The 23,438-nt window shown below is 44.0% G+C and overlaps 1 protein-coding gene across 1 annotated transcript; it reads right to left on the minus strand.

The window, feature by feature from the left end:
* Nucleotides 1-6,375: 6,375 nt before the first annotated feature.
* Nucleotides 6,376-17,317, minus strand: LOC128420566 (C-type lectin domain family 4 member F-like). Its single transcript, XM_053402193.1, has 6 exons — nt 17,152-17,317; nt 14,807-14,914; nt 10,869-10,955; nt 9,147-9,307; nt 7,715-7,818; nt 6,376-6,791 (listed from the first exon to the last, which is right to left on the minus strand). The coding sequence occupies exons 1-6, from the start codon at nt 17,240-17,242 to the stop codon at nt 6,626-6,628; spliced, it is 717 nt and encodes a 238-aa protein (XP_053258168.1). The 5' UTR covers nt 17,243-17,317; the 3' UTR covers nt 6,376-6,625.
* Between the last annotated feature and the right edge of the window lie 6,121 nt (nt 17,318-23,438).

The raw sequence follows: 23,438 nt of genomic DNA on the forward strand, positions 1-23,438 counted from the left end.
GGGGAAAGAGACAGACAGAAATATCTTTACATGCTTTTATTCCTGTCTTTCCAGCAGTACAGAGAAAACATGTCTGTACACTCTCATCACCAACTGCAGAGAGAGAAAAACTCCACCCATGTACTTCCAGTACAGGGTCATGTGACACTCTGAGCTAACATCCGGCGCTCAGTGCACAGAATAGACTGTCCCTTGTTCCTACGGTACAGTCCCATAACATTCACATCCTGTTTTGCATTCCAGCCACCTGGAGCTCGCTTCTGCATTGCTCCTTTTTCGTAACATCCTTCCCCAAAAGAATCAATGCGTGTTGCGGCAAGCAAAGCGTGATCCAGAGAAGAAAACAAACAGTTGTTATACACATAACACTCCCCTGTTGTTTCAGTTCCACCCTTGGAACTCCCCGCCACTGGTTTCCCCAGTGTACCTCTCTGGTTGTCTGGTTTCCAAGGAATGAGTGCATCTGCATTACCTTGGCTAGCAACTCTCTGTTGTGTCTTTGTCTCTGACTTAGACACAGCTCCAACCTGTCCTCGGTTGTGTACAACAGCAACACATGCAACAGCTAAGTTAGCAAACTGTTTTGAGTACCTCTTGGGTGGTGCACCCTTTGTAACTCTCTCAGACCTTCGTATGAGGTGCTGATCCTCTCTGCTCACTGGACTCACTGGACTCTTTGGAGAACCAGTTCCAATAGTAAACAGTGGTTCTTCCTTCACCTGTGAAGGCCTATCCATTGTGTGAGATTTCCTCTCAATGACTGTGACAACTGAGCTCTCCGAGCTATCATTGTCACTCTCAGTACCACTGTACTCTGTAAAATCATCATCATCATCTGAATCGTCCTCAGTGGGAAATGTGTGTACTATCACTCTCTCCTGTTCAGGAGCACTCTCTAGAAATTTTGTGAGAATCACCTGACCAGATTCAGACAAAATTACTCTGTAGAGACCCTTTTCATACCCCACAAAAATGCCTCTGGCATTCTTTACTCCACCTGGAGCTTCTGTTCTCACATGAGACCCAAAAACCTTGAAATGGGCAACAGAAGGTTTCCTATGGAACAGTTTCTCAAAAGGAGAACTCCCCAACTCTTTTGAAACCTTTCTCATCTTCGTATAACAATACGACATCAGCGACTCAGCCCAGAACTCATGTGGCAGATGTGAACTAAGCAATTGCGCATTCATCCCCTTTTGCAATTCTTTGTTCACCCGTACACAGACACCCCTGTTCCATGCTTCCGCTGAAACAGCAACCTTGTGTCTTATCCCTTTCTTCTGCAGGAACCTCTGGAAATCCTGTAAAAGAAAAATCTGCTTCTCGTCTGTGAATAGACAATCAATGTTAGCATCATGCATATTTTCAACCTTGTCACAAAACTCCTGAAACCTTTCCAAGGCTTCCTGTGGCCTCTGTAACACATAAATCCAGACAAAGTTAGAGAAATGATCCACACACACAAGATAATATCTTGCATTGCCTCTAGATGGCTCCAGAGGACCAATCACATCAGCATACACCCGCTGAAATGCTCTGTTGACCCCGGTCACCTTCTTGGTCACACCTGCAAGAGAAACTAGGTTAGACACAGATGAATTACATTCCATGTAATCACTTTGGTCAAAAGTCAACAAATACAGTCCATCTTTCTCTCTGGCAGAAAGAAATAACTCTCCATCTTTGTAGATCTTGCAGCTCTCAGCATCGTAGGACAATTTCAGTCCTCTCTTTGCAATCTGCGAAACACTCAGCAGATTGAACGTCAGTTCAGGAACCAAGTAAACATTGTTTATAGTCAAGTTCAGACTCTTAAGATACACAGTCCCTATCCCGGTCGCTTCCAGCTCCTGACCGTTGGCCTGTTTCACAGCGAAGCTTTGCTTCTTAAACGTTGAAAAGAGTCCTTTGTGTGGGGACATATGAACGGTGCTTCCTGCGTCGATTACAAACGAGTTGCCAACATCTGGCGTGGTTCCTTTCGCCATCAAAGCCTTTGCAGGTTTCACCGAAGACTTGGTATGACCTTTGCCTGACGCCTCAGGCTTTCCTGAGCGGCCCTTAGCTCCTTTTGGCTGGCGTGGCTTCTTACAGTTCCGCTGAAGATGCCCAGCCTGTCCACAATTGTAACATTGGACAACGTTCAAAGCTACAGCTTTCTCTCCAGTAGCCTCATCGGTGGGGGAATTAGAACTCCGTTCCTGCCTCCCCCTGTCCTTTACTTCCAGTGCAGCAAGCCGGTTGTGTTCATCCAGAACCACGGCACTCAGGGGAGGTGGATAAGGTAAGCCTTCCCCCTTCTTGGCATTCATTCTGAATCCAAGTCTTTGCTCTCTTCCTCAAGCCTGTAAAATCCAAAAGTTCTCTTTTGGTTTGTTTACTGCTTCACTGGCAGGCACTCCACACGCTGTTTTCAAAATCCTTGCACAGCTGCGTAGTCAAAACAAACTTTGACTTCCCAGGCTCTCTGACTGAGCCTGTGACTTTCCAAGCCTTCTGGCTGTCGTTGCCTAGCAACCTTTCTCGGGACAGGAAATCTTATCAACCACAAGAATTCCTGGTATGCAGCCTTGCTCTCAGAGCTGTTTTTCTAAACGCAGCTCCTTTTTGTGAACCAGAGAATAAATCTTTCTGCGTTCACACTCTTTAGCCCGAAATTCAGCATACCTTTTGGGCTCCGTTGCCTGGAAAACACTCCTCTCGGTGTCCAGCTTGTCTGTTCAGCTTCTGGCTGCAACGCAGATGCTTTCTTTATCTCCTTAGGTGCAGAGGATGGCAACGATTCATCGACCTCTCACCTCTCATGCTGATTCCCATGGATCAGTAAACCATCGGCATTGCTACCAGATGTTGATTCAAGCCAATAAAAACCAAAAGTCAGAGGAATTGGCCACCCTCCAGGTGCCCGGCTTGAATCCTTGTTGACCTCCTGTCTGCGACTCCCGGCAAGATCAAGGCGAGGTCTTACTCGGCGATTCTTCCCAACGTGAAGAAGAACACACCACTCCTCCCCCCTCCCATTGCCAGGGAGGGGAAAGAGACAGACAGAAATATATTTACATGCTTTTATTCCTGTCTTTCCAGCAGTACAGAGAAAACATGTCTGTACACTCTCATCACCAACTGCAGAGAGAGAAAAACTCCACCCATGTACTTCCAGTACAGGGTCATGTGACACACTCTGAGCTAACATCCGGCGCTCAGTGCACAGAATAGACTGTCCCTTGTTCCCACGGTACAGTCCCATAATATTCACATCCTGTTTTGCATTCCAGCCACCTGGAGCTCGCTTCTGCATTGCTCCTTTTTCGTAACAAATATAACCTCTGCTGTGCTCTCTTCATCAGGTCTTTGCTGTTTTCTCCCCAAGTTAGGTCATCTCTCAACTCCATTCCCAGAAATCGAAACACCAAGACCTGTTCTACACACTTCCCCTCAATAATAATTACTTCCCTTGATTGGGATACTAGACTTTTCTTGATGCTGCCTAGAAAAGCACTGGCTCCTTTTTTGCTGCAGCATCACACTGTTGACTTACGTTAAGCTTATAGTCTACTAAGACACCTAGAACCTTTTCACATGCACTACTGGCAAGTCAGGTGTCCTCCATCTTATATTTGTGAAGCAGGTTCTTCCTGCCTAAGTGCAGAACCTTACATCTGTCCCTATGGACAGAAGAAGCGAGCCAAAGAGGAAGCCCTCCAGTTCACGCCTCTGGTTAAATGGTTCCGGCCACACACCCCTGGCCAGTGGATTGGCTGGCCAGGTTTGGACATGGCCGGGATCCCCCAGGCAACAGGGGACTAAGTCCCCCGCCCCCAGAGGGGAGTGGGTGGTCATGCGGTCCACCGCAACTCCTCCCCACGGAGAAGTGGAGCAGATTTGGGACACGGATGGGGGCTGTGCCTTTTCAAATATTGGAGGGCTATCAAGCCCATCAGCCCCAGCCATCATGGCCAAAAATCAGGGTTGATGGAAGCCGCAATTCAGCAACAGCTGGAGAGCCACACATTCTTTTAAAGCTCTGTCAAATGCACGTCTTGGGTTAGGGAACCATTTAGCAGGTTCTGTTGGGGGAGGGAGCTGTTGGTATTATTGATATTAATATCAATATTAATATGTGCCGTGTAGGACATCGTCATGAGAAGAAAAGACGAAGGAGTAAACCCAACACAGATCTGGAGTGGAGTCTCTACGGCAATTGGACGGCACTTTGAACGCCTCCTTCCAGCAATTCCTGCAGCCGAGCTGGAGCCAGATTAATTGCTCTGCTTTCCTTTGGACCCCATCCGTGAGGCCGAGAGGGGGATGTTGTCATCTCGGCAGCCCAGGACCTTCAGACAAACTGCCCAGGCTTGGGCCCCAGAGAAGTCACTTGGGTTCTGCAAATGCAGCAAAAACAACACAGGAGGCAGCAGTTACGAGTTATAAGCTCAACCTGATTGGCATAGGGTATGAGCACCATGGTTTGCCTCCACCGGTAGGAGAGATCATTGTGTCTCACTGGTCAGCTGTGCAGTGATCAGAGAACAAATGACTGCTGGGAGAAACACAGAGAGAAGAAACACCATGGTACATCTGCAGCAGCACAACCGGAGGCCTTCATCTGCCCCAGCTGCAACAAAACATGTCTCTCCTATATCGATCCCTATGGCCACAGCTGTAATGCTCCAATGGTTTGACTTCACCCCCCAAAGGCACACTCCTCCATTGTCTCCTGAGACAGATGAGTGCTAGCACTTAATTTTTGTACAGTGGTACATCGGGTTACATACGCTTCAGGTTACAGACTCCGCTAACCCAGAAATAGTGCTTCAGGTTAAGAACTTTGCTTCAGGATGAGAACAGAAATTGTGCTCCGGCGGTGCGGCAGCAGCAGGAGGCCCCATTAGCTAAATTGGTGCTTCAGGTTAAGAACAGTTTCAGGTTAAGAACGGACCTCCGGAATGAATTAAGTACTTAACCCGAGGTACCACTGTATCTTCCTTTTAGACCTTATTATTTTTTTCTGTGGAAATTGCTTGATTTGGTCATGTTCTGTTAATGTACTTTTTATTGTTTATGACTAATTTTGTTGTGTTTGTAATTCTGTGGGGGGTTTTTTCATGTTGTAAGCCACTCTGAGCATGGGTTGAACTATGGAAAGCATACAAGGAAAATTATTTGTGTATGTTTCTATGTATGTAGCTTCTCCCATCACTTCCTGGCAGTTGAGGGGTGGAGTGGGCAGCAAACACAGCAGGTAGCCTGAATATTGCCATGTTCCAGCTCTTTATCTTCAACAGAGTAGCCCCTGCCAGCCATGACCTGGGAGGAAAGTGGCAACCCTTTGATGCCCCCCCAGCCCTCGTGCTTCCTTCCCAAAGCCAGGTAAGTGAGGTGCCCAACTTTCAGAAGGAGGTGCGAGTCTCTGGCAGGGTCCTAGAGTCCTCCTACCTCCTTCCCAAAGCTGGCAAAGCACTAACTAAGCTTTGGGAAAGAAGAAGAAGAAGAAGAAGAAGAAGAAGAAGAAGAAGAAGAAGAAGAAGAAGAAAATTTTATTTATACCCCGCCCTTCCCGGTTCAAAAACTGGGCTCAGGGTGGCTAACAACAAATTTAAAACACTTTAAAACAATTATAAAAGCAGCATAAAATACAGTATAAAAACATGAATAATCATAATCAAAAATCAATTAGATAATCCCCAGGGCTAGCTGGCTGAATTGGTCCTACTTGGGCCAGCGAGGAGGCCAGGGGAGAATTAGCTGTCGGGTCTCAGAGCAGGTAATCTTCATAAAAGGGGAGAGGGAGGAAAGAGAAGGGAAATAAAAGATCAGGCTGAATTCAAATTAAAGGCCAGGCGGAATAGCTCTGTCTTACAGGCCCGGCGGAAGGAGGTTAAATCCTGCAGGGTCCTGGACTCATGGGACAGAGCATTCCACCAGTTTGGAGCCATCACTGAAAAGTCCCTGGCCCTGGTGGAGGATAGTCTGACTTCCTTAGGGCCTGGGACCTCTAAGCTATGGTTATTCATGGACCTTAAGGTCCTCTGTGGGGCAGACCAGGAGAGGCGGTCTGGTAGAAGCAGCAAGGAAGCAACTGTGACAGCAGGGATCCCTTCCCAACAAAACTAAGACATTTCTTAATTTAGTTAGGTATTAGTGCAACTGCAGTGCTTAAACGGAGACCCTCCAAGTGCCCCTGTTTTCCAAAGACAGTCCCGGATTTACAGAAGCTGTCCCAGTTTCTGATTTGACCCCAGAATGTCCCACTTTTCCTTAGGGCATCCCTATTTTCATCAGAGATATATTGAAGGGGATGTCTCTATTTTCAGCGGAGAAATGTTGGAGGGTATGCTAAGTGTCCATCGTATCTGGGAAGAGGACCAGAACAACTGGTCATGCTCTGTGACTTGCTAGCAGCCCTGCCAGGTCCAGTAGGCACCAGTTTCCAGGTACCCATCACCTGAGAAACAGATCACCACAGCCAACAGATAATAACAAAGCACACTCTAATCTCTCTTGGTTTCAGGCAGCTAAAGGAACGGTGCTTTATGTTTATTCTGTAGCTCTGAAGGCTTTCCATGGGGTTGGATGGCGAAATGCAAAGCATTCTGTCTTCACACAAGCGTTGGTTCCCCCAACTTTACAGTTCTTCGATATCCAGGTTTTCCTTGCAAACCCATCTGCGCTCTTCATGACAGTAGGCATCCTTCCAGTTATATTTGTTACTCGCAGGCACGATGGAGACACAGTCCTCCTCTATTTCTCTGTTTTGCTGTCTGTGGGGAGGCTGGTTGTGAGACCAATACCTGCGGAAAGACTTCCCATTAAACAGGAAAGATAGAGACAGGCTGGGTCTACCAATGAGGAGGAAGCAAGGCATGCTGAGACCTGTGGGGTGAGAATGGGATGCAGCACCCTTGGATTGTGTGAGGCAGGAGGACCACATTTTTAGACGCTCCCCAACATTAGTATTTATTTTTTTAAAAGAAATCCCTGAAATTTAACCACACCTCAAAATAACTATGGGGCAGGTGCCTCCTTTTTCCAGGAAGAGGAGAGGCTGTGTCAGACTGTATTTGGACCCTTGCAAGATTCTGAATAGGGACACGGGTGGCGCTGTGGGTTAAACCACAGAGCCTAGGGCTTGCCAATCAGAAGGTCGGCGGTTCAAATCCCTGCGACGGGGTGAGCTCCCGTTGCCCGGTCCCTGCTCCTGCCAACCTAGCAGTTCGAAAGCATGTCAAAGTGCAAGTAGATAAACAGGCACCGCTCGAGTGGGAAGGTAAACAGCATTTCCGTGTGCTGCTCTGGTTCGCCAGAAGCGGCTTTGTACGCTGGCTCCCTCGGCCAGTAAAGCGAGATGAGCACAGCAACTCCTGAGTCGGCCACGACTGGACCTAATGGTAAGGGGTCCCTTTACCTTTACCTTTTAAGATTCTGAATAGTGTGGGACATTTGACAGGCAAGTTAAGTGTGCTCGTCTATACCTGGGAAAGAACCATCTGAACACCATAATACAGTGCATATCTTAGAACATGGAAAGAAGGTGTTCAGGGGTTTACTCCATTATGTGCCTCCTGCCTCCACATATACACACACCCTGGTCCAGGAATGTCCGTGACACAGGAAACACTCCTGTGTGAAATGCTGTAGCAAATTCTGCAAGATGATTTGACTTTTCCTCTAGCATTTGGGAACAATTCCTCGACACCGCCTATTTCAGACTTACTCTTTTTTAAATCGGGAGCCATCTGTCCATTCCCATTTGCCTTCCTCCATTTCATCTGTAAGGCCTATCCAAGTGGGGTCACTGAGCAGGGAAGTGACAAAGTTCTGTAGAAAGAAGGAACAACCTCACTCGACATTGTGTCAGGTCATTGAGGCAAGAAAGAGACAACAGCCTGCCTGGGGTAAGCCTTCACAGATTTGCCAACGTAACCTTAAATGTATGGTAAGAAAAGTTAGGTTCTGTTAAGTATAATTGGTTTAATTGTCACAGAGATGGAGAATGGCTAAAGGTATATTGCTGAAATGTTTAACATGGGGATATATTAAAGCCAAGAAGAACACTCTGAGCTCTTGCTGAGCTGAGAATTAACCGATCGTTGTTCTCTGGTAGCTAACATGTGAGTGTTGTAACCTTAGATCATGTGAGAGGTGTTGGGTTGCAAATTCGCCATCTTGAAAGCTTCCTTTGTCTCCTAAACTCATGGAATAAGGCTGCAAATGAAGTTCTCCTGAAGGGAAAGTAAGCAGCCTAAAGCCAATGGAGGCTGGAATGCAGGCTGTGGGGAGAAACAGACCTCTGCTTCTCGGTCTGCTTGGATCATTTCACCTTTTCTAAGATGTTGAGCCTGTGCTGGACAGCACAAGACAATGTATAGATATTTAGATTGTATCTTTGATGCTTGTGTTCTGTTTTTGAAGAGTTCTGCCAGTAAAACTTTGAATAATATTTTTATGGGCCTGGACAAGGCTTCATTGCCAAAGGCCTCAGTTCTTATGCTTCCAGTCGCTTCAAACTGCACAGCATTAATATCTGCAACAGGTTCAGTGTAACCCACATAAACAATTTTCATTTTAAAAAATTCTCTGCCCCAGGTTCTGAGCCAAGAAACTGCTTACACAACTGTAATGGAGCCTCTGCAGGTTGCAAAATATTCTGGGCTGTGTTCTATAATGAATTTACATTGAGATTCTACCATTGCCTACTGGGCTTCACCATCGCTGCATGTGCAATGGGATTGTGCCAAAGAACCATGTTCTCCTGTTCAAGAAAGGTCAGACGTGGAGGGACAAATGCCTTTCAGTGAAGCCTGCCTGTCATTTCTAACTTAATTGAGGAGCCTCTTGTAAGCTTTCATGGAGGCCCGGGACTATTTGGGACAGAATTTTCAAGCCATTGCATTGATGCTACAAAGGCAGAATAGTAGCAAAATCATCGAGTTGGAAGATACCCTGTGGATTTTCTAGCCCAACCCCCTGCAATGAAGGAATAAGCAGCTGTCCCTTACAGGAATCAAACCTGCAACCTTGGTGTTATTAGCACCACACTCTAACCAACCAAGCTATCCAGCTGGGATGTGTGGATAGGAAGCAGGCAAGAAATCGTACAATATTTGCATGCGAGAACAGAAAAAAGAGAAGCAGATGTCTATAACCTGTTCTTCATCGGTCAGGATGGAGGCCAAGTGGGCATCTCTGGACTCGCAGAAATTCTCAGCATCATACCAGCTCTTTTTTCCTTTTGAAATGTAGTAGAGATTCCTCCCGAAAGCATCCCACCTACCCGAAGACTTCCCACCTTTAAGGAAGAAGGATTCTAAGAAGAAATAAGTAGGAAGAAGAGGATAATGTATTCTCTTCTGTACATAGTCGAATTCAACCCCCCCTGCTCATCCCTGAGGAACAATGGGTGACGTGGGTGAATTCTTGCAGCTTAGCCTACCTCCAAGGGTTCTTGTGCCGATAAATTGGATAATCCAATCCATGCTGTTCTGAGCTCCTTATGGGAAGGGAGGGACCCCAAATATAAGAAATATTGGGAATTGCTGCAGAACCCACTTCTGGGTCCCATTAGAACTGAATTCATATTTCCCCATTTTCTGTGAGCCCGGGAACACCAACCCATCACTTCAGCACATGCTTAAAATCTAGAGCTCTGCTCCACAGTGAGGTGGAGCCAAGGTCCTCTTGCAACAGAACCATGACCCTCCCGGCCAGCACTTTCTGAAATAATGCATGACCTGAAATACAACCATTCCCCGAATTTTCTGAATTTTGAATTTCAGTTCTCCAGCCAAGGAATTTCACAAAAATACATATACTAAAGTGAAGTTTGTGTTAAATGCTTGTGTCTTGCGAAGGTAGCACACAAGAATGCATCTTGTGAGCTGAAATCATTTTGCCAAAGTATGTATGTATGTATGTGTGTGTGTGTGTATATATGTATGTGTATATATATATATATATATATATATATATATATATATATATCACAATTTCATATGACTTTGTGCGTATGAGGAAGAAATTTGCTGGTTTGTTTTCATGAGAACCTTTTCTTTAAAAAGACAAAACAAATCACAAGTGGATGTGAAAATCTTGAGAAGACCAGAAAAATGAGAAGCTGAGACAAACCAAAACTGACACACGCTTCCATCCCCAGAGGCAGAAGCTGAGAGAGGTCTGACCGTGAGAGAGTGGGTTTTGCATACATCTGCCCAGAGATCTGGATGCTGATATTGTCAGTAATTTATGCACTCTGCAACAGTTAATTGAAATGCCTGGGTCAGGGCCATGCACCTGGTCTGTCGACTAAGCTCAAGGACACTGGAGCTCAGAAGCTGTAAATACAGTTTGGCCTTGATACAGTAAGTGGCAGCAAAGGTGCCAACTCCTTGGGGCCTTGGGTGCCAGGCACCCACAAAATTCTCCACAAAGGGGTTGGGCACTCACAAATTTCGGTGCCAGAGCCATGCACACTGCATGGCACTCATGGCCCCGGGCACCCACAGTTGTGGGGCCAAGATGGCACTCCTGCATGGCAGGCAGTTCGAGGTGAACAGTAGGGGTGGTGGATGCAACAGAGAGAAAAGCAGCAAAGAAAAGGATTCTGTTTTGTATATAGTTTTCTGTCTTTCAATAAAATGCCATCAAATATTCAAACGCAGGCGCTTCTGCCTGTTTGCGCAAGAGCCAACAGATGTGTTTCATAACTTCCTCTCTGTGCCACATCTGGCGTTCAACCAAAGTGGCCTCTAATCTTTGTGCCTGCCAGCCGGGGGGTGTGTGTCCTTTTTGCAATTTAAGCATGCGCCTCTTGCCATCTGATCGCCCTTGCATTCTCAAAAAGTGCTGAGTTCAGGCATGCAGCTACTTACGGTACTTCAGTTTCCGTTTCTTGTAGGCCTTTTCAGCCTCTTCTAAAAGGTCTGGCAATGTCTTCACTTCTTCTGCTACCTGCATGGCTATAAGGATTCCCACAGTTAGAAGGTTTCTTCTTCACCTTCACCACCACAGACACATTTGCTTGTTATAGTTAAGTATTTATATCTTAGCCTTACAACCAGGGAAGTCTGGTGTGAGAACAATTCTAGATAGATGATAGATAGATGATAGATAGATAGATAGATAGATAGATAGATAGATAGATAGATAGATATAGATAGATAGATAGATAGATAGATAGATAGATATAGATGATAGAGAGAGAGAGAGAGATGATAGATGATAGATTATAGAGATAGATAGATAGATAGATGATAGATAGATAGATGATAGATAGATAGATAGATGATAGATAGATAGATAGATAGATAGATAGATAGATAGATAGATGATAGATAGATAGATAGATAGATATAGATAGATGATAGATAGATAGATGATAGATAGATAGATGATAGATAGATAGATAGATAGATGATAGATAGATAGATAGATAGATAGATGATAGATAGATAGATAGATAGATAGATAGATAGATAGATAGATGATTGATGATAGATAGATAGATAGATAGATAGATGATAGATAGATAGATGATAGATAGATAGATAGATAGATAGATGATAGATAGATAGATAGATAGATAGATAGATAGATAGATAGATGATGATAGATAGATAGATAGATAGATAGATAGATAGATAGATAGATAGATGATAGATAGATAGATGATAGATAGATAGATAGATAGATAGATGATAGATAGATAGATAGATAGATAGATAGATAGATAGATAGATAGATATAGATAGATAGATAGATGATAGATAGATAGATATAGATGATAGATAGATGATAGATAGATATAGATGATAGATGATAGATGATAGATGATAGATGATAGATGATAGATAGATGATAGATAGATAGATAGATAGATAGATAGATAGATAGATAGATGATAGATAGATAGATAGATAGATAGATGATAGATAGATAGATGATAGATAGATAGATAGATAGATAGATAGATAGATAGATAGATAGATGATAGATAGATAGATAGATAGATAGATGATAGAGATAGATGATTCTAATGGTTATGGGGTTGCTCGTGCGTAAGTTGCCGCCACTCCTGGCTAGGTGACCTGGTTAAACCTTTCCTGGCTGGACAGCCCCTCACTTCGTGGCTGTTCAGTCGCTGGCAGAATCTGACAGTGGGCGTTTCTTCAACCTTTTCCAACATAAAAGTTGTTTGACGCCCAGTCTCCTCCTAGCCTCCCTGCGCGGAAGCCTTCTGCGCAGGGTGGGTGTGGGTAGCGGAGGACCTGTGCTCTCTCCGCTGGTGTCCAGTGAAGAGTCTCTGAGCCTGCTCTCCGCTTCCCCCATTGGCCCCCCTCCATCCCTGGTGTCACACTGATTTTCTTCCCCAACAGGAAACCTGCCTCTCTCCCTACTTGGCCCCTCTCCAGCATCGTCACGGAGCCTCTCCTCCTCCTCTCGTTCCGATGGCAGTTCCCTGACAATGATAGATGATAGATAGATATAGATAGATAGATAGATAGATAGATAGATAGATGATAGATAGATAGATGATAGATAGATAAGATGATAGATAGATAGATAGATAGATAGATAGATAGATAGATGATAGAGATAGATAGATGATAGATGATAGATAGATAGATAGATGATAGATAGATGATAGAAAGATAGATAGATGATAGATAGATAGATAGATAGATAGATAGATAGATAGATAGATGATAGATAGATAGATGATAGATAAATGATAGAATATTATTGTCAGAAAAATGGAAGCAAGAAGAATTACCGACGAAAGAAGAATGGCAAATGAAATTAATGGGCTATGCAGAATTAGATAAATTAACAGGAAGGATTCGAAACCTGTGGGATCAGAGATTCTTAGAGGACTGGAGTAAATATTTGAATTATTTGAAAAGCAATTGTGATAAACAGATTACGCTAGTAGGACTGCAAGAAGTTCTGCAAGGAGGACTTTGTGAAATACTGCAAGGAAGGCTTTGAAAAGAATTATTAGTTAAGGACAATTAAAAGTAAAAGAGAAATTAAGAAATGGAGAATAAGTGATAAAGAACGGAAAATCATCAGAGGTTGTTGACGGAAGTCTAAAACATTGTATAAGAAGTTATGTTAAATGATTGTTGGAACTTATATGTTTAAAAATTAATAAATATATATATTTTTAAAAAGATAGATAGATGATAGATAGATAGATGATAGATAGATAGATAGATAGATAGATAGATAGAGATAGATATAGATATAGATATAGATATAGATATAGATATAGATATAGATATAGATAACAGAACCCACCCAGCCCAGCCTTCCTCTGCATGTGACCAGAGGTGGGCGTGACCTCACCTGCGCAGATAACGACAAAAGCACAGGGCAGGGCAGCCATCTCTCTCTCTTTCACCACATGCATCGAAGAAGCAACATCTGCTTAGCCAAAGATGCTCTCTTGGCCTCCAGCCAAAGAGGACAAAGGGACTGTCCTTATGAGATAGTTTAGCTTACTTTTCCAAGCTAAGTCTGCCTTCTGGGATCCCATTGTAAACAGAATGTGAGTAAACTCTTTTTATACTTTTATAGAAGACTGTGTTGTGTCTTATCTTTTATGAGGGAATAAGGGGGAAATACCAGAACAGTTATTATAGAGGCTTTAGCGAGCCTGAGCAAATGCATCTGCTGCAAGTTTAAAAAGGGGAATGTTACTCTGCTAAATTGTGAACTTGTTTACACAAGTTGGAAAGGCTATAATCAAACAATATATCCTCTCCTGCATCCCATAGATAGATATAGATAGATAGATGATAGATAGATAGATAGATAGATAGATGATAGATAGATAGATAGATAGATAGATAGATAGATAGATAGATGATAGATAGATAGCTGATAGATAGATAGATAGATAGATAGATAGATAGATAGATAGATGATAGATAGATAGATAGATGATAGATAGATATAGATAGATGATAGATAGATAGATAGATAGATGATAGATAGATAGATAGATAGATAGAGATAGATAGATAGATAGATAGAGATAGATAGATAGATAGATAGATAGATAGATAGATAGATAGATAGATGATAGATAGATAGATAGATAGATGATAGATAGATGATAGATAGATAGATAGATAGATGATAGATAGATGATAGATAGATAGATAGATAGATAGATAGATAGATAATAATGATGATAGATAGATGATAGATAGATAGATAGATAGATAGATAGATAGATAGATGATAGATAGATAGATGATAGATAGATAGATGATAGATATTCCCACATTGTGGACCTTACTCCCTGTGAACACACACAAGATGGATAACTCTTAGGCTCCTCACTTTGCTTATCAGGCTCTAGAAGCCTCTCCTGCTGTCTCTGGAGGCTCTCATGAGATCTCACAGGGCCATGAGAGATCTCAAAAGAGACTCTAGAGCACATGGGAGAAGATGCCCAGAACCCAGTAAGCAAAGTAAAGAGGTTAAAAGCTATTCTTGTGCCAGGAAAACTCAGTGCAAAAAGAGTTTTTAAGCCTTACATGCATTCAATTCATGTAATTTCAACTGCCTGGCCACCCAGCACATAAATTTGAAATCTTGCAAGTTAAATGCGTGTAAGTTGCAAGTTACTTGCATACCTGTGGGTGACATTTTCCATAAAGCCTGACCAAAAGTCTACATCTGTGTCTTATCTGCGATGCCTTCAAGGCAATCCTTCATATTTGCTTCAGTGGAATGGAAGCAGCCCCCATCCCCTTTTAAAACCCAGTCAGGAACAAACCATCCTTGCTTTTCCACTTACCATTTTCGGAATTGATCTTAGGACGGTTTAGTGAGGCAGCCATTGTGCTCCTTAGCGTGATCAATGGGTCTGTGCGAGGATCTTTAGGTGCTGTTTTCAGCTTGCGATCTAAAGTTATAAAGACAAGGATGAGTGCTAAGATTTGCAGGTGCCCAATTTCTGCCCCAGTCTGCTTCATTTGATACCTAGGAGCCTACAAAGGACTTTTCACTTTCAGGAGGCAAAGGAGAATACCACGCCAAGGACCTGTTGCCTTGCCCAAAGTGGCTGGGGCAACCCAGTCAGATGGGAGTATTATTATTATTATTATTATTATTATTATTACTATTATTATTATTATTATTTACATCATCTTCATTTGAATACTCTCCATTTTTCTAATCTTAAATGCAACGCTCCATCTCTCTGAAGCATTTTGCAATTATTATTATTATTATTGCTATTATTATTTTTAAAGACTCATGAAAATTCTTCAGCTTTCTCCTGTAAATTGCTCATAATAAGCCCATTTGTGTATGCTGTTTTGAGTAATGCACACACATTTTTTCTCCTAATATCTTACAAATTTCTCCTGTAATGACTTTTAAATGTGACATTCATTTTTATGCACATTCCCTGTGTTCTATACATTTTCATAAACGCTGGCATCGAAAAATTCAGAGACGTGCTAATTTCTGAGGTCAGCTGTATGTTGGTGCAGATAGATTCAGTGTCAAATGTTACCCGGACTGAGTTTCTCCCCCATCGCTAGACCCAACAAAGAATATTTGTATTACTGGTTGGGTTTTAAACCCAGCACGAGGTCTTAAATGAAGTTCTCTTGGTGCATTGCATGTGTGAAGGAGTTCTACAGCTTGAAGGAAAACATTGTCTGCCACTCACCCCCTCCAGGGGTTGTGACTCTCACTGCCCCTGTCCCCTCCCCATGTCCACCTGTTTAGTACTGAAGTCTGCAAAGCGATGGCTCCATGGCTCTCATCTGCCGTTGATCCATGCATAAGGTTGCCATATTTCAAAAAGTGGAAATCTGGATACAAAAGGTTGGTGTGTTTTGTTTGCAAAATCTCAAATCACCTTTAGTTTTGCCGGCTATGTCCAGGAAATTCCAGACATATGGCAACTCTCTCCATGCAACATCAGCTGTAGAGGCCAGCAGTGGGGACTTGGGTTTGAACCCCTCAAAGTGCAAAGGGCTTGAGGGGGCCACTTGGGAAAGCCTCATCTCTGGTGCATGAAGAACACCCAGCTCTTCTGGCCACATGACCAGGGATCCTGCCAACCGTCCCTTCTCATATTCACCAAGGGCACAGCCAACAGATGCATTCTAGATGTGGGGTGGCCTTCAGGCCCAACCCTGCGCTCCCTTGCTCACTAGGGCTGGGAGATATATTGATATACTGTCCAAAACCAGTTTGAAGTCCATATCGTGATATCGGTTTCATAATTTTTGACCTTGTTAGGATTCTTGCTCCATGTTTGCAGTCATGGGATTGTAATATATCCCATGACGGTGTATGTTTTCATTCCACAGTGTGGGAAGTGACGGAGACAGGATGTTAATGTTACTGTGTTCTGGGAAGTGGGACTATTGTCCTTTGTTCTTTCTCTCTTTGCTGTCTGATGAGAAAGAGGAAGGAACTAAGTCAGAATGCTCCGAGTGTATTATATGTAAATAAATGTAGATTAGCCAAAATGCTGTGTTACTGAGGTCTGTTACGGAAACTGTGAATACTCTGTGGATCCCTGTGTGCTGATGCTTCTTGGTATCAGTCGCTGTGATGTTCAGGCTGAAGAAAGCTTTTGAAGCTTCCGAACGATCGACCAGGAGGGAGAGAACATGCCAGTCACGCATGCCAGTCTCTGCCAGGGTTCTACACGAGGGTAGGACGGTCCTAACATATATCGTGAACCATGACGTGTGTGCTATGCAAAAATCACAATGCCAGGGAAACCATGAAGCCAGCCAATGCTCCATCTTTATTTCAGACATTGTGATATATTGGTATATCGAAATGCTTAGCTAGTGATATACAGTATCACAATGTTGGAAACCAGACATCGCCCAGCCCTAGGTAACAGTCTGGCCTATATACTCATAGTGGCTGTAGAGTTGGAAAGGACCCAAAGGGTCCATAGCTGTCAACTTTTCCCTTTTCTTGTGAGGAATCCTATTCAGAATAAGGGAATTTCCCTTTAAAAAAGGGAAACGTTGACAGCTATGAAAGGGTCATCGAGCACCAAACCCTGCAATGAGAATCTAGTCCCCCTTCAGCAGGAAAACCCACGTAGGACAATTTATTCAGGATTGTTCAGGGGAGTGCATGATCAGGGGGAGCTGAACTTACAGGAAACACCCATCCCGATTGCCACGCCAATTAAGGTTATTATAGCGATAGTGATGACAGTCCACACGACTTTCACGCGGGTTTCATTCATGAGAAGAACGATAGGTTTTCGTGGCGGTGGCGGTGGCGATCCTGGTGTGGGTGCTTTTTTCTTTGGAGGGGCTTTTGCTTTCGGTTTTGCTTTCGGTTCTGCTTTCGGTTTTGCTTTCGGTTTAGGTGCCATAGCTTGAATGACAAGAAGAAATTAAACAAAAAAAAAATGAGTGTGAAGATGGCTCATCGAGGGAAAGATTTACCATCAGGTTCACTTTTGCCCATCTGGGGTTTATTTACTTATTTACAAACTTTTTTTGAATTAAAAAAAAAAACCATAGCAAATGTAAAGTGTTGCCTTCTGCGACAAACGCATGTACAGATGTTAAACCTTGTAATCATCGGGCTGTACAGTGAAGTCTAAGCGGTATGCAATCAATAGTTTGGAAAAATGGGCAGATCAGCCCAAATGCATATCTCTCAAGGGAAGAACAGAAAGAGGCTCTCCAGACTTCTATTTGCTAGCCTCTCTAGCCTTGTTAGGAAGGCTGACAGATAGAAGGCCGGAGACTTCATTTCATACTCTAAACTGGACTGAGTTAGAATCATAGAATCATAGAGTTGGAAGAGACCACAAGGGCCATCGAGTCCAACCCCCTGCCAAGCAGGAAACACCATCAGAGCACTCCTGACATATGGTTGTCAAGCCTCTGCTTAAAGACCTCCAAAGAAGGAGACTCCACCACACTCCTTGGCAGCAAATTCCACTGTCAAACAGCTCTTACTGTCAGGAAGTTCTTCCTAATGTTGAGGTGGAATCTTCTTTCTTGTAGTTTGGAACCATTGCTCCGTGTCCGCTTCTCTGGAGCAGCAGAAAACAACCTTTCTCCCTCCTCTATGTGACATCCTTTTATATATTTGAACATGGCTATCATATCACCCCTTAACCTCCTCTTCTCCAGGCTAAACATGCCCAGCTCCCTTAGCCGGGAACTCTGTAAAAGGACGACTACAGACTTTGGTGTTCTGGAGCAGTGCATACAAAGGATGGTGTGGTATCAACAACCAACAGTGGGCCCAAGGCTAACATTTTCTGGGCCAGTTGGCTTCTACAAGTCATGGCACACACTTCCGCTTGTTCCCTGATTTCTAGATACAGGTCTGAGTGGTTTCCCCTTTGCCCTGCTGCTTTCCGATTTAACACTGAATCGGAATAAATGGCACCCTTTGGGGAACCTGGTTGCTGCTGGTTCTGATTCAGAGGTAAACCACAGTTTGCCCAGGGGGAAAGTTGCAGGGGGAACATGTGTGAATGAGCCATCAGACAGAAGACAGATTACTGTATCATTGTTACGAAACGATATAAATCAAGACCCTAGGAAGACAAAGCCATCTTTCTTTGTTATTCTTGTTATCGCCCTCCGACGGTCAGTTCAGCGTTCTGTAAGTGCTATATTCCACATTACATTGGGTCCACGTGTCTGTGGTGCTTTTCTCCCCCAGTTGGAAGCAACTATTTGTCTTGCTGCTGTCATAAGAAAGAAGATCGACTCTTTACGCTTAACATTTGGATTGATATGGTTTTCCACTGACAGCATGGCTAACACGGGGTCGGGAAAAAGGCGCTGCTCTGTAACAACGGGGAAATTGGCACTGTGCACAACACCCAATCAGCAGTGGGAACTGTCAACATTGGGTGGTCACTAAGCAGCGGCCGGTTGCACATGCAAAGGGGATTATTATTATTATTAATTTAATTTATATACCGCCCTATGCCTGGGGGACTCAGGGTGGTTCACGGGAGGCAGATCTTAGGAGGGAAACATCTTCAAGCTGCAGAAGGCTGGGAAAGAGCCGCTGCTTTTAGCAATTTAAAAAGTTATCCGATGAAATTGTTCTCTCTGCAAAGGGCCAGAAAGAAACCATCTCAACTCTAGTAACTGGAGGCTGAAGTGAAATACTCTGGGATTACAGCATTGGGGGGCCACATACTGTACCTTCTCCTTTATCTTAGGATTCCCTGCCAGGTTACCATTAAAGGCTATCACTTGCTCTTCCTCCGAGTTTGATGCAATTGATTCCTGCAATACTTCTCATCCGCATTGCCCATCACCACTCCCTCCTCCTGCCCTTACTAACTTCCTTTGTTTTCTCAATGTGGTGCATGCGACAGCCCCGGGAGTCCAGCTGCTTGCTGATTGGCTGCCTGCTCTCCCCTCCCACCATTCACAATCTCACCTGTAGCTGAAAGGTAAGGTGAATTGTGATGGCATTTGGGGGTGGGGGGCAGGGTGAGGCAGCAGTCTTTGGCATCCCGTGTCAAAGAAAGTGGAGCAAGACCATCCTCACCCATCTTGGGCAATGGTATCAACAAGCTCCTCACCTGCTTGGTGAGACTAGCCGTCTCCCATCTTCCTAGTCCCAGGAAATATTTTGGGGCTGAAATCAGGTTTCAGGCTCTATGAGACAGTTGGGGAGCAGTCATTGGGGGATCTGAAGCAAAGTTTCATCTGTAAGCTGATGACACACTGCTCTTTCTTTCTTTGTTTTTTTTAAGATACTTATTAAGATTTTACAGAATGAAAAAAAAGAAAAATACAAAATAAAAATAGTTAAAAAACAATTCCATCTTTCCATCACTTATTTTTCATTTGCTTGTTTCCCAGACCTCCTCACACCTCCCTTTTTTGTATTCCAATTCAATTTATTAGTTCAGCAAATCCTTTCCCTCTTTGTTTATCCTAGTCTTTAATCTTAAAATATTATAACATTAAGTTTTTACCTGTTAATAATCCATTTTTTCATATTCCTTATAGCGTTATAGCTAAAAACCACTTAACTTTTTATCCAACATCATTCTAACATTCATTAATTTTACAATATTTCTGTAGATAGTCTTTAAATTTCTTCCAATCTTCTTCCACCGACTCTGCTCCCTGGTCTCAGATTCTGCCGGTCATTTCTGCCAGTTCCATATAGTCCATCACCTTCATCTGCCATTCTTCCAGGGTGGGTAGATCTTGTGTCTTCCAATACTTTGCAATAAGTATTCTTGCTGCTGTTGTGGCATACATAAAGAAAGTTCTATCCTTTTTTGGCACCAATTGGCCCACGATGCCTAGGAGAAAGGCCTCCGGTTTCTTCAAGAAGGTATATTTAAATACCTTTTTCATTTCATTATATATCATCTCCCAGAAAGCCTTAATCCTTGGGCACGTCCACCAAAGGTGAAAGAATGTACCTTCAGTTTCTTTACATTTCCAACACTTATTATCGGGCAAATGATAGATTTTCGCAAGCTTGACTGGAGTCATGTACCACCTGTATATCATCTTCATAATATTCTCTCTTAAGGCATTACATGCCGTAAACTTCATACCTGTGGTCCATAACTGTTCCCAGTCAGCCATCATAATGTTATGTCCAACATCTTGAGCCCACTTAATCATAGCATGCCCTTTCTTTGTACCATCTGAATTGGATGTGGAAGTGAAGTTGGTTGGTTCTGCATTGATACCTGAGTGCAGTGGTGGACCGGATGGAGGTCAATCAACTGGTTTTAATTTTTTTAAATGATTTTTATTGCCATTTAAAAACTTTACAGATCTTACACCATCTTTTCTCTTTACAATTGCATCCATAATCTATTTTTCTTTCCTTACATATTCAACAAACTGGTTTTAAATCCTGGCTCTGTGGGTGAACGGCTCCTGTGTCCTGGAGATTGTTAGGATATTCCGTTCAGTACAGGCATGGCTGTTGTGTGTCACATGCCTGTTTACACTCCAGCACAGCTTGCTGGGAACTTCCGTTTGTGTAGAGCTTATGCTGCTTGCTTTTGGACACGAAGGAGAGAAGACATGTTTCCTTTTGTCCTGCTGTACGCTGAATAAACTGCTTGCAAATATGCTCACGCAGCCGTCTCCTGCCACTTCTGTTGTGCAGCGTTATTTGCTCTGCTGAGTGTGCGTGCCCAGCTTCTGAAGGCTTCTGAAGCTCAGGTTGCAGTTTCATGCTGATCCAAGGACGGGAGATCGCCTGGCACACTGGCCGGTGGGCTGGGACCTGCTGAGGGCCTGCCAATTGTCCATGATTCCTTGGCTGCATCACAACAGAGATAGGTTAGTTACCTTTTTTGGACAGGGTTGAATTGCCTCAGAAGGAAGAAGCATGTAGTCTGCAAGTACTTCTAGATCCATCTCTGTCACTTGAGGGACATAGAATCATAGAATTGTAGAGTAGGACGGGGCCCTGAGAATCATCTAGTCCAATGCATCTAGTCCAATTGTCAGAGGTTCCGTACGACTGAGCTGTAATAGCTCTCCTCCTCGTCGTATCTTCGAAATCTATCCAGGCTCTCACCCAACGATGATTAATGACCTAAGCCTTTGATGAGGCTCAGGCACGCTCCCTCCATTACTCAGAGTATCCAAACAGCAGAAGGAGCCGAGAAATGTGCTACGTTGCTACGTTTATTCCTAACTACGCAGGATAGAAAAGAATATACATCTGCTCTCTGTGAGCTGTAAGAGACAGTGAACAACTGGAACAAAGGAACAGGAAACCAGTAACATCAACATCTGTCTCCCGTATCCCATGCGACTTCCAGCAGTCCGGAATGTCTGGAATGTCAATAGAGTCTTGTGACTCCAAAAACTGCACAGTGGCATAACAGAAATCTAACAGGAATACGCAGCTGCCCCTTAGGAGAATCGAACCTGCAACCTTGGCTTTGTCAACACCATAGTCTAACCAACTATCAGTAGCTGGGAGTGCCTTCTTCCAGCTTCAGTTCCTAGGGCACTTATGGACTAAGATAGCTTGGCCATGGTAGCTTGAACTTTTTAAGTATTTTACTGCTGGCATCCCATCTTTCTTGGGGGACAACAGAAGAGCACGACTTCAAGGGTGAAGCCAAACCATTGGAGAGTTACAGCGCCTGTTGTGGCTAACTTCTTGTATATTTTGCTTCACTGTAAAACTTTGTGGTATATTTATGAAACAAATAAATATAATGAACCTGGCACTGGTAACTTCCAGAATGGATTACTACCTTGCAGTCTTTGTGGAACTTCCCTTGGTCTAGAAGTTGCAAGTGGTCAGCTGCAGTTCTGCCCCAATAAGAATCATGGAATTTTGCCTAAAATTGCCACCATAACGACAACAGCATATTAATATTGTTGTGAGTTGGGGAGGGGTGTCCTGCATGGTGCCTGAGTTCCTCCCAGTCCCCGGGGTCCTGGATCCAGCAAGGGTTAAAACCTAATAGAGGATCCCACTGTTGAACGAGCCGGGCAGGTTTCTCGGTGAGATTATGGCCCTAAGTGCCATCATTAGCATAACAAAGGAAGTTGCTCTGTGCCAGAGGACAAATGGGTGGCAAGGAGCGAGAAGGGCAACAGTGAGTGCAGGGGTTGTGAGAGAGCTGGAAGAAGGCTGCAGGCAGAAGCCAGGGTGTGAGAGCCATGATTGCTTTCTGTGGGATTCCAAGGCTTTGACTAGGGGGGAAGCAAGCGTTGGCATGCAACCAAGGAAATGGGGGCAATTGGCAGGCCCCCAGCTGGCTCCAGCCCACTGGCCGGTGTGCCAGGCGATCTCCAGTCCTTGGTGCAGCATCAGCGACCCGAGCTTCAAAAGCTAGGGCACGCTACTCAACAGAGTAAACGCTACACAACAGAAGTGGCAGGAGAAGTTGTGGGAGCATATATACAAGCAGTTTATTTAGCATACGTAAAGGTAAAGGGACCCCTGACCATTAGGTCCAGTCGTGGCCGACTCTGGAGTTGTGGCACTCATCTCGCTTTATTGGCCGAGGGAGCCGGTGTACAGCTTCCGGGTCATGTGGCCAGCAGGACTAAGCCAGTTCTGGTGAACCAGAGCAGCGCACGAAAACGCCGTTTACCTTCCCGCCAGAGCGGTACCTATTTATCTACTTGCACTGGTGTGCTTTCAAACTGCTAGGTGGGCAGGAGCAGGAACCGAGCAACGGGAGCTCACCCCGTCACGGGGATTCGAACCGCCGACCTTCTGATTGGCAAGTCCTAGGCTCTGTGGTTTAACCCACAGCGCCACCCGCGTCCCTTTGATTCAGCATACATCAGGACAAAAGGAAACATGTCTGATCTCCTTTGTGTCCAAAGCAAGCAGCTAAAAGCAAAAGCTATACACAAACGGAAGTTCCCAGCAAGCTGTGCTGGAGTGTAAACAGACATGTGACACACAACAATTCCATAAGGTGGAACGGAATATCCCAA

The sequence above is a fragment of the Podarcis raffonei genome, chromosome 9, assembly GCF_027172205.1.
Source record: "Podarcis raffonei isolate rPodRaf1 chromosome 9, rPodRaf1.pri, whole genome shotgun sequence".
NCBI lineage: Eukaryota > Metazoa > Chordata > Lepidosauria > Squamata > Lacertidae > Podarcis > Podarcis raffonei.